The 12,366-nt window shown below is 29.4% G+C and overlaps 1 protein-coding gene across 1 annotated transcript; it reads right to left on the bottom strand.

Annotated features, from left to right (window-relative positions):
• Positions 1-4,217: 4,217 nt before the first annotated feature.
• Positions 4,218-6,138, bottom strand: LOC132943248 (ubiquitin-conjugating enzyme E2 N). The gene is made up of 2 exons (XM_061012140.1): positions 5,498-6,138; positions 4,218-5,090 (listed from the first exon to the last, which is right to left on the bottom strand). Exons 1-2 carry the CDS (start codon positions 5,593-5,595, stop codon positions 4,733-4,735), a joined length of 456 nt encoding a protein of 151 aa, XP_060868123.1. The 5' UTR covers positions 5,596-6,138; the 3' UTR covers positions 4,218-4,732.
• Positions 6,139-12,366: the final 6,228 nt, after the last annotated feature.

The following is a 12,366-nucleotide window of genomic DNA, read 5'->3' as shown; positions in this document are numbered from 1 at the left end:
CCATTACATATTATTTAATTTGTATTTATAAATAATAAAATACGTAGACCAATTTTAAGCTATCCCATGAACCTAATCAGTAATCACGAATAAAATTTATAATTTGTATAAAAATCACAAACTAAGATAGTATAGACTGAAAACTACAGATGAAAATGTTGTTTAATTGTAGATACATTGATAAATTAATAAATCAAACAGCTATGAACTTAAATAAACTTAATTTGATATGACTTTACATTTTTACTTAAAATAAATTAAGGTGTATTTAAATTGTAAGAAATTGGAACATTGGGAGCACTTATGAAACCCAGCAGCTCTTTTGTAGGGGGGTTAGTGAAGAGATGACATTTTATGTTTCTCAAATCAGGACAAACATTATTTTGGGAAAATATGAAAAATGTAACCACTTCATGATCAACCACACAAATATACTATGGTCAGCAGTCAGCCCTCTTGTCTCTACAACATATTATGTTATTATAAAGTAAAAATCATAGACATAGAGAACAACAATGCTCCGATTTTTAATAGGAATGTGAATCTAGTTGATACTTTTGAGAGGTCAAAATAGAAAATTCCTAGTAGTTTTAGAAAACGTCAGGATTTACATAAAAAAGTGATACATTTTATGCAAAATCAATTTTTTTGGTTTAAGTCAAAAATTAATAACCGTATACTTGAAATTTTCACCAAATATTTGTATTACCATTTTCCATGTATAGTAGTAACATTTTTGAAATATTTTGTGTTTTTCTAAGCTTATTATAACCTTGAGAAATTTTTCAAATTTGTTAATCGTTTTAAAATTATTGTCGATTAATACTTTTTTACTTAGTAAAAAAGCTTGAAAATTGAATGCAAGATTCCTTATAAGTTTATTTAATTGACGTTCAAAAATATTAAAGATATACTACACATTTTTATATGCATTTAAAGCTAAAATGTTGAGAAAATTCATCAAAATTGTCAAAATTTTCAAATTTTTTTTCTAGTTAGAAATTCACAAAATCTTTTCTTATCATAGCTAACATTTTAATAGAAGATTCGCAATTTCTACCTTTAACAAAAAAAAAATTATTGAAACGGAACATTAATATTTTATGAGTTAGAACTTATCATTTTTAAGTACCTATTTGATATTCAGTGGTATATAAACAAATTCCCATTAATCTTAAATATTTTGTTGTATTTCTAAAACGAATAAGCTATTATTATATTTTAAGAACTTCTCTTGACATTGTTACTAAATATTTATATAAGCATTTACCATGCATAGTATCATTTTCAAACTACTTTGAGTCATTTTGATTATTTATACAAATATGCTAGGCCAACACATTGTCTCAGCACAAAATTGTTTATAGTATGTAATGGTTTATCATTGAATTCAAAATATATAACACATCCGTTACAAAGACATACTCTACAACTACTGTACAGCAGAATGGTACCTATACTTGTCCACTTTTTTTTACTAATAAGTAATACATAATGTTTAATCAAAGACAAAATGTATTGAAGTATAATTCTTGGACAATTGGTTATCTGGAAACTTATTGGGACACCAGGACTTATGGAGTGTCCACAGTAGTGTTCAGTAAATAATAATAATTATAAAAGTATCAATTCCTAAATAAGATATTTATGTTTATGCCAAAATGTGTTTTAAGAGGACGCCACACCCACACGGGCATTTGTTGTCTTTGTTTTACAAACTTACAACATAGCAAATTTCACGTTGATAATAACACATTTTACTCTATAATTTCTATAATAAGAGTGAATTTACATCTTATAAAATTTAAAGGTAAGATTATTATCTAGGGTCTCTTGGAGGCTTTTATTGAGAAGCAATTCATGACCATTTGACTGTACATTTTAAAATGATTATAACTTACTTAAAAATAATATCAATAAAATCCTTCAGGATGCCTTAGATAATATTCTTACCTTTAAATTTTATAAGAGGTAAATTCACTCCAAATTTAGAAATTCTAGAGTAAAATGTATTATTGTGAACATAACATTTGTAAGACAGAAACAACAAATGCTCGTGTGGCGCACTTTTAATGATTATGTGTACATATATATTTGTAGTTTCAGAATTTTCTAAATGTCGAGTTGTGCTTTTTAATAACTCGTCAAATCATGAAGTACAGAATAAATAAAAATGGTTCAAGACTTAATAAAGCTGATAACTTGTGTAATCCATGGGTTATATAGGTGGCAAAGACATGTTTAGGACAATTTAAAAAAAAAGTATTTTTAAAAGCACCTAATTATATTTATTTGTTTAAAAATAAATTTAAAGAGCTAACATTTTAACAAGTACTAATGGCTTTGAGATTAACAAAAAATGTTAACATGTTCTTTGTCATGCAACCTCATAATATTTTTTTTCTAATTTCATATATACTTATTGTGCTTGAATGTATAGATTGTTGTATATTTCTTGAAAAAAAAAATTAATGGTTTTCGTATTATGACTAATATATAAATTTTTTTTAGAAATTACAATTTGTTACAATATTTTGAAATAAAATAAAAAAATAATAAAATTCTCTGCCCTAATAATATGATACAATATTTGGCATTCATACATGTTTACTCTTGTCTTTCACCACACTTACAATAACAATGACGGATATACTTAAATTTTCAATGTTCACAATTCACATGACACATACAATATATACAAGAAAACTTACATTACCTAAGATGTATAATATTTAAACACAAAAGAAAATGAATAAGTGTACTAGCTGGTGAAACTTAGGGAGTGGACAATTTCCAACCCTGGCCTCCCTAAATAATTAAATACATTTGTTTTCCAACTAATAGTTTAACAATAGAGGACTGTTAGACTGTTTGTCATGATAAAGTTATATTATGCAATGTTTTTGGCAAAAATGAGTTCAACTTATCTAATTAAAAATACTAATAATAATCCAAATGTAATAAGACATATTATTCTTAGAAATAGATGTTGATTCACTTAGCTGCAGATCAGGTCCCCTGGACTATTAACCTTCCCTTAGTATTCACAAAAATATTATGTTCAACGGAGAAATGTGTCATAAGGACTTTAGTACACTATGCATAAGATGTTTAAAAAGTTGTCTACCTACTTTTCAACAAGGTTTTTTTTTGCTCAGTAGATGGTATACTCTATTCCAAATAAATTTGTAAAAAAATCATGACGAAAATGCGTTGAGGTTTGCACATGTGAAGTCTTGTTGGCTGCTGTCGGTGCGTTGCCGAATACTAGCCAATCACATTTATTCAAAGGATGAGCAGTTTTTCCAAATTTATTTGAAATAGGGTGTAGAGTATACATTTTTTTAGAAGGCTTCTTAGAATTCTGCCATAACTCAGAAAATTAAATTATAATTCCACTTTTGTTGTTAGGTATAAATGCAATTTTAAAAATTATTGCATTTGGAATGAATATGTATATTGGTTAGTAACTAGTGTTGTGCAGAGTGGAACTTTCCTCAACAGTTAGAAGTGTTTTAGATACGGAACACATCTTGGTGATTATTTAAATCATACATGATGAGTTTTTAAATTACTTCTTTTTCTTATATTTAACAAATATAATTTTTAAAAAAATGATCATATTTAATTGTATACAAGTATATTTTAAGTATACAACAATTATAGTATAAACAAAATGTAAACATGTTCACTGACAAGATTACAATATATGTCAAGTTCGCTTAAAATATTTAAAACATAGATATTGTGAACTATTAATTAATTGTAATTTTAAAACCACATGGCATTATAAATATATTTAATTAGAATAATTTTGTCTCAAACAAAGTGAAGTGGAAGTCATTAATTTTTTTAGGCTTATATAATAACGAATAACAGTGTATTGTTCAGCAAAACCAATAATATAAAAATTGCGTCTTACTTACAATCTAAAACCAATTAATCATATATTCTAACAATAAAATAATTTTACTGATATCCTCTTAAAGTGATAAGACTGTTTGAGTTGCTTAGTCATTGTAGTTAATCAAGATTTAATATATCCAATTTATCAATTTTATTCTAGAAAAAATGAGCAAATTTAAGGTTTATGAAAAAAATATATTACATTTGAAGGCCAAACAAAAATATATTTTTAATGATAAAAAAAAACCAGTGTTTAGGATAGTGATTTAAACATTCCCATTGGGTGCATAATAGTTTACTCAAAGGCTAGGTAAGTCTTAAATAAATGTTTTATTCACACAAGAATGATAAATCTCAGCAATATAATAATAATCATAAAAAAAAATTGAATAATAAAAGATTACGAACAAGTTTAAATTAAGATATAACTGATGAAAAGCATTACAACATTAAAATGAAAATACATAGGTTTTACATAAATATATATAAGTAAATTACTAGTATTCACTGATGACTTAACAGTTCTATATTTCATTCAGTAGAATAGGCTAGTAAAACTTCCTACCCTTTTAAGTTATCATTGTGATTACATACCAAAGGCATAATAATACAATTTGAGGAAACAACAATATGTTAACAATTATATTCCATCATTACCATTTTCTATAATTCTTAATAAATTTCCATTAGTTAAAAGACAACTGTTGGAAAAAAATATATAAAGTATATTGCTCGATTTAGAATGGTTTTCATTCAGAGTATTTTATATTATTATAATTATTAACTTTTAACTTTATTTTTATACTCCTCACTTAAAGCGTATTGTTCAGTTTTCTGAGGCATACATGCGTGTCCATTCTTTAGCATTGCGTATGGCTTCAATTTCATTGACTTTCCATAGTTCAGCTACATCGTTTGCTAATGGATCGTCTGGATTTGGTGCACTCAACAACGCTTGTATGGACAAAAGAACAGTACGGATCTGCAATGCTGGGGACCATTTGTCCTTGAGTATGTCCAAACATATTCTTCCAAGTCGGTCAATATTTGGATGGTAAATTTTAGTGATGAAGCGAACCTTTGGCGCTGACATTGGATAGTCTTCGGGCAAAAATAGTTCCAACTTGAACAGGCCCCCTTCAAAAGGTGAGTCTTCGGGCCCCGTGACTTTAACGTGAAAATACCTGCGGCATAAATATAAATAAATAAAATAAAACAACCGACGTCCATTATTGTTATTTGTTCGCATCGACCGGGAACACTCGGGGACCTATATGTTAGGGAGGCCGTTCGTCCCGAATTTCCCGGGACGTTACACCGGTTTACCGAAAAAAAATAAAATATATAAATACGGATTATAAATTCAATTTTGGAGTCTCAGATTTCATCAAATTCTATCTGTCCGCCCTACTGCAGTACAGGTACCTACGGAAAAAACTCAACAAACGCAATTCAAACAGAACCCAATCACGCGCAGACGGGTAGCCCGCGCACACGTTGACGCAAGAATAATAATAGCAGCCATTTTTAAGTAGGTACAATCGACCGATTTCATCGATGCACACTATGCGCGGAAAACGCGTCGTCTCACCTCGCATTTCCTTCGTCCGGCTTGGCACTGATTCCGGGCACCGGTTCCTGCATCAGACGTTGCGTCTCCTTGAGTATTCTCCGCGGTAACACAGACATAATAATATTGCGCTAAACTAAAGAGAGATGATCGAACGGATGCCGAGTACGTACACCGCACTGCAATCGGACAAAATGTGGAATCGGCGGCGGTTTGTTGATGCGGCGCGCTGGCTGGTCGTTGGCCCTTCTGCCGTTCCGTACAATAATGTGATATTATTTTCTTCTCTTACCGGTTTCGGGGTATGTGTGTGTGTGTGTGTGTGTGTGTTTGTGTGGTGTGTGTGTGTGTGCGTGTGACGTGTGTTTGTTGTATAATCGTATTTTTAAATTATTATTATCAATAAGTCGCGTGTGTTGGTGTTGGTCGACGACGACGACGACGACTACATCAACTGCAATAACTGCACTATGCGTCGTCTAGACAGTCGTGCCTAAAACTCGCTGTTATTCACGATTCACGGATGATCACAATATTCAATATTCAGTAACAACAATCGTGGTATTGTACACATTAACTATATAGAGAATATTATTATCACGAAATGAAAACATGTCGGCGGGGTTGATGGGATACCACGACGTACATATTCTCGCATACGAGTGTTCAATGTTTAATACCGCGTCGACGACGGTAATAATAGTAATAGTAATAACAATATTATGACGACCACCGGGCACGGGTGTAGAGCGATTTGCACCGGTGGAAGTGTTGGACGTGTGTCGTGTACGGTGTGCGATTATAATAATATCATGTTCATGGTACAGAACTCTGTATTACCCACTATAAATAATATTATGTATCTATTATTTATAGTAACATGCTAATGAGCAAGTTGTCGAAGCAGAAATTTTATAGATTTCAAGACCAATAAAAAAAAAAAAAAAAAAAGAAAAGAACTCTGTATTATAACACACGCGCGTGAATGCGTGATTAATGATAATGGAGAGAAAAAACTCGGACGTTGTTATAGTTGCACTGTTGTTGACTTACTATATAGACCATAGTGTGTACTTTATTGTTTATACCATTGACCTATTATACTATATACTGGCGGCTATAATATTATTACACCGTTTACCTATGTTGTGTATTTATTTTATGTTATTTAATGAAATCAATTTGGTTGGTTCTTAGTTATTTTTTTTATGATATTGTCACCCCCCCCCCTTCAGGTTATGATTGATGGGCGCCCAAGTGCGGCTATAGCCGTTAAGCGATCGACGACCGCACGACCGACGTAAAGACAATTACACTGTGTCCTGTACTCTTGTGGGACAGTAGTTATATTATGTTGAATTGCAATATTCCTAATTTGAAATTATTCGTAAAGGGAAAAATAAAAATGATTGTACCAAAATGATGGTGCGTGTGTCTCAAGTTGGTTCCTAAACCACCTTGTGAGTGGTGCTTTTTTTGGCAATAAAATACAAAACCTTATAATATTATTATACAATTTACGAATAAAAGATTTAAAAAACTACTCTGGGGTCGAAAACGGGACTGTCGGAGACAGTTGTAGTATAGAGGCTGAGCATAGCGAAACCAACCAGTTACGGGTTTCACGTGATTTAAATCCTCAGTTTTGTCGATCTATTAAGTCACTATTTAAGTATCTTTTGCTCACTTTCAACTAGTAACTACTAACTATACAATAGTTTGCAAATTATGGGTCATGCCGTCGTAGTAGTAGTTAGTTGTAGGCTTGTAAGTTGTAGCCACTATTCACTAACCAGTATAATATATTATATAGGTACCTAAATACTAAAAAGTATAAAGTATTAAGGTCTGTGTAAAAAGTAAAAACCACATAAATACTAAACAGTAAATCATCACGTGCATTTCATGATATGTACCTATATAATATTCAGTGTTTGGGAAGTTCCTTATAAAAAGGAATTCATTCCATTCCTTGTTCCTTAAAAAAAAAAGAATTCGTTTGTCGTTTCTTTAGAAAATGACCGAGTTCCTTTTTTAGTTCCAAATAAAATAAAAATTCTTATTTAATCATTTATGTTTTTTTCCATGAGCATATACTTCTTTAATTTTTGATTATTATAACTTTATAATTCTATAAAAATAATAGTTAGTAGAGAGATTTCTTCAAAATTAAATTGTTGGCCGACGTATGTCGACTGCCTTATCGTTTATTGTTATAATAATAATTATATTTTATATAGATATACTCATTTCTATATAAATTATAATTTATAACTTATAACTTTAGTCTTTAAGAAATATTAATAAAGTGACTAATGACTAACGATTAACGTCGATACTCGTAACATTCACTAATAAAATTGGCAACATACATTACATTATACATTTAAAAAAATATATCTTAATTTCAATTATTTACATATCTGTGTAAATTATTCCAACTAGAAAGGAACGAAAAGTTACTTTTCCCTGAAAAAAAGGAACTCGATCATTTTCTCGTTCTTTTTTTATATAAAGGAATTCGTTCCTTTTGGAACTCTTTCCTTCCAAACACTGATAATATTATGAGTGGTTATTGTCATTGTCTTTTTCCAAGTTCTAAGTATACACCTTATACTAAGTAAAGGTTTATGGTTCTAAGACACAAATATTTAAAAATGGCCCAATTTATTAACTTAAATGCTAGGCCTATGGGGACCTCTGCCCCCCATAGGCGGAGATTTGATCAAATTTGAGGGGGGGGGGCTTAAATGTTGCTTTGAAAAGCCCCCCCTTAAATCCGCCACTGCCAGTACCAGAGTACCTAGTCTATAGGCTTATAGCTATAGACTATATTTCTGTAATAAAATACCTATAAATATTAAATAATAATAATAAATGTAATAATAATAATTAATAATTATTATTAAAATATTTCATAAATCCATCGGTATTTGCTATTCGGCAAGCGGTGACGTATCACCTAGATCCCCGTCCTACTAGATCCCCATGGTTATCTAGATCCCCTGTGGTCAACTAGATCCTCGTGGGTCAATTAGTTCCCCTGTCAACTAAATCTCCTCGGGACATCTAGATCCATATATACGGTATTTAAGATCACCAAATTTATATTTTCCCCTAAAGATCTATATGATCTCAAAATTAGTGATCTAATTGACCAACAGGAACAGTTAATGATATAAATAGCATAATTAAAATTAATTACATTATATAGGTATTATAATTTATTTATTTATTATCCAATATCCATTAATTATACTTTAAACTAAAATTAATAATAATAATTTATATACAATTATGTAAAATAGCATTTTTTTGCTGATGAAATCAAAAATATTCTTTAATCAAACTTGTACCAATTTAAATAATTTAATCTAATCCGATTTAAGCGTTTATTCCATGATATTAATCTGGATATGATAAGCTGTTATCTCGGGGGACCCAACTGCTGAACTGCCCGATGCCAGTAGTTTTCGTGTCCACTTGATATTTCACAGAAAAGAATAGGTACATAAAAATAAAAAAATATTATCATTGTATTTCATAATTTTGCCTAGTGAAAGTTTCCTAAAATATCCTCTGCAGTACCATAGTCATGTACGATGTACCAATGAAAAAGATTACTAATTAAAAATATAATAAATAATAAATATAAATTCTTATTAGGCTTTTGAGAACTTTTTCGTTTTGGTGTTTGTAAAAAGAAGGTTTTTGAGATTTAGATCCAGAAATGTCAATGCCAGCTGCAAAACGTGTAATTAACAGACATATTAATAAGTCAAAAACCAAATAAAATTGTTGCTTAGTTATACTTGGATCATTGGCAGAAATTTGATTTGGTTGTACATAAGGAGTTTCAAAAGTTTCTTTAACTTCACTTTCCGGACAATTGAACGTTTTAAAATAATTTGTAACAATAAGCAATTAGAATTATTTGATATTTTAAAATTAATAATTATATAAATAAATTGACTATTATACAAAATACTTACAATCATAATCATCTCCCATGATGACTTCGATATTTTCATCATCAATCAATTGACTATCTACACATTTTTAATCATTTAAAAATATTCTTTGGAAAATAAATTATTTTTTCAGTTATTTACTGTAATCATTTGTAGTGTTGTTATTGAATGACATTTCAACAATTGACACAGGCTCGTTTTATAGCCAGTAATAGCTAGCAACCTCACTAATTTGTGCTATGGTATCAGATTGCACTTTGGTTAAACTGATGTTACAAGGCGGTCCGCCTCCAGTTCCGCGGCTATGGCGTTGAATAGTAGCAGCCTTGGATTTTTCCGTATTTTTTGTATCTTGCCATGCCTAATAGTAATAATTACAATACCAACTGAAAGAGTGTAATGTTTTTTAAGACTAGATTAAAGTTAAAAACTTTTACTAGGTAGCTGAGACCAAGTCTAAGACGTATCTGCTTCGACCCCTGAAGGTTTTTTAAACATAGGTAGGTTATTTATTTTTAGTTATATTTTATTACTTAATACTTGGGTATTTATTTTTATAACAGCATGACTATTATCACCGCCAGATATTGGAAGTATGCAAATAGACAATGATAATATATTACAGTCAAGCATAAATGATTTACGTCACCATTGTAACGACAAAACAAATGTTAAACTGGTAAATACTTTAAATCAAACCTATTTATTTTAAAACTAAAACTGATACAATTATGTTATAAACAGCTATGGTAAAATTGGGAGTCTGCAAATTGTGATGGCTATATAGCCAGTATATACCAGTATTTAAAACACGATGAACAAGTAGCCAAAGAAATCGGAAAAATTTTAACAGTTTTTAAACCTCTTATTCAAAACATTTTTGCAACCGGTATAGCCTAACGAAATAACGAATATTGTTTCAATAGAGTTTCAATAGATATTTATTATAGATATACAAAGTAAATAATATATTTTAGTTTCACCTCAGTAAAAAAAAATAGAAAAACTACTCAATATTTATTATATTTAGTTTATTTTTTTATCTTTATTATTATTGTTTTATTAACGGATAATATTCTTATACATGATTCTAACTTATTTATATATGATTTAGGTTAGGTGCTGAAAGTACCTATTTAAAAAGTTATTCAATACTTAAAAAAGTATTTGAGTACTTTTACTCGAATACTTTACAGGACTGCATAATAGTGATGGTACTATTCACATGTTGTATAAAGTATGCAATGAAGCCGGTTTGAAAGATACATTCCCTGCTCTATACACGGCACTTGGTATTGTACTGACTCTCCCTATATCAAGTGCTTTCCCCGAAAGAGCATTTTCAAAATTAAAATTAGACAAAAAACTAATTACTTCTGTTAACTTAACCTGGTATATTCCTGTCAACTCCTATATTCATAATCTTGATACAGCAGATCATTTGTCATTGGCTAATAACAATCATAAATAATTGTAGCCACCACTTTATACATGAATATTATGTGACTTTACTCCCGCTAAAAAAAGCTTTCAAAAATTGTTTAGTCGATCCTGAATATAATATAAATATTAAATAATGACACCACCATCACATGGAAAACCAATAAAGTTTAAGACTGCCTTTTTGAAGTTTTTTTAAATATTTCTTCGTTAGGCATCTAAACAATTAAAAGAAAAAAATTCTAACGGTTTTATTTTACTGTTAATTTATTGATATTTGAAAATCAATTAACACTAAACAAAAAGTCAAATATTTTTAATTTGGCAACCTTAGGGGTTAACACATATTGATGATTTTGTCGACTATCACAATATAATAAATAAACTGTTATTGACTTAACAAAATAAATAATAATTTCTCGTCAATTGACAAATTAAAATCGACTACTTCGTTTTAATATTTAGTATTTAAAAAAAGTTTTCATAAAATGACGAATGCTTATAATTACTTGAATGAATATTTTATACTTGTGTAAATGTATTGGTATCATTAACGTGTCTCACATATTATAATCGGATGGATTATTAATACAAAGCATAGACATAATATTAGGTATATAAATGTCTTGAATTCATACTATTGATTATGTTAATAATATCCATGTTTTCTTTATACACAAATATTTTTTTTTTTTACACATAATATATTTACTCTAATTATGGTCTGTTATTGTTACATCAAGATAATATCAGAAACATGGGTGATACAGTAAGATACATAACGCCATTCATAAATTCACCAATAAATTAACAAAATTGAAAAATAAAAAATGTTTAATAACTTAGGAATTCGCTATGGTTATTGTACGTTAGGTTTTGAGCGTACTACGTCTCATAAATCAGAACAAGTACCTATGTCAAATTAATACTCATACATAAGTTAAAAATTATATGTTAAATCATATACATCACTCATGACTCATGATTTAATACATGTAAAGTTAATAAAAAAATGATTTTACCTATAATTAGCAAAATTCCGTTTATTTTTCTGATTTCATTTTAATATAAATATTTATCTAACTATCTTAGTACTAGTCATTGCGTTTCGAAAATAACAAAGTAATTTTGAATCAAATGAGAGGTTTCATTGCTTACGAGCAAGGCAGTACGGGGACACCTATAGAAGCTATATAAATGAGTAATTGATTTTTGCTAACAACAGTTAATTTTTGAAACCACTGGACAAATTTATAAAAACGATATGCCTACAGATTCACGGGGATCTAGGGAGTGTAATTGGCTTCAGTAACGCTTTGGAATTCTAAAATGTTGGCACTAGCACTTTGTCATTTGTTAAGTGTCAACACAAGCTAAAACATACTAATTAATTAATCAAAAATGCACCAGATATGTGCATGCGCATACTCAACAAAATATGTAATGTCGCTAATTTAATGTGTTTGTTATTATTATAAG

This window comes from Metopolophium dirhodum, chromosome 4, assembly GCF_019925205.1.
Source record: "Metopolophium dirhodum isolate CAU chromosome 4, ASM1992520v1, whole genome shotgun sequence".
NCBI classification, from domain to species: domain Eukaryota; kingdom Metazoa; phylum Arthropoda; class Insecta; order Hemiptera; family Aphididae; genus Metopolophium; species Metopolophium dirhodum.
This window is presented reverse-complemented; position numbering and strand designations above follow the sequence as displayed.

What these genes read in the sequence shown, in the direction of transcription:
- LOC132943248 (XM_061012140.1), bottom strand. Translation starts at nt 5,595, where the DNA reads ATGTCTGTGTTACCGCGGAGAATACTCAAGGAGACGCAACGTCTGATG. An exon ending in CCGGACGAAGGAAATGCGAG is followed by an intron (nt 5,091 to 5,497) that starts GTGAGACGACGC and finishes TTTATGCCGCAG; the next exon opens with GTATTTTCACGTTAAAGTCA.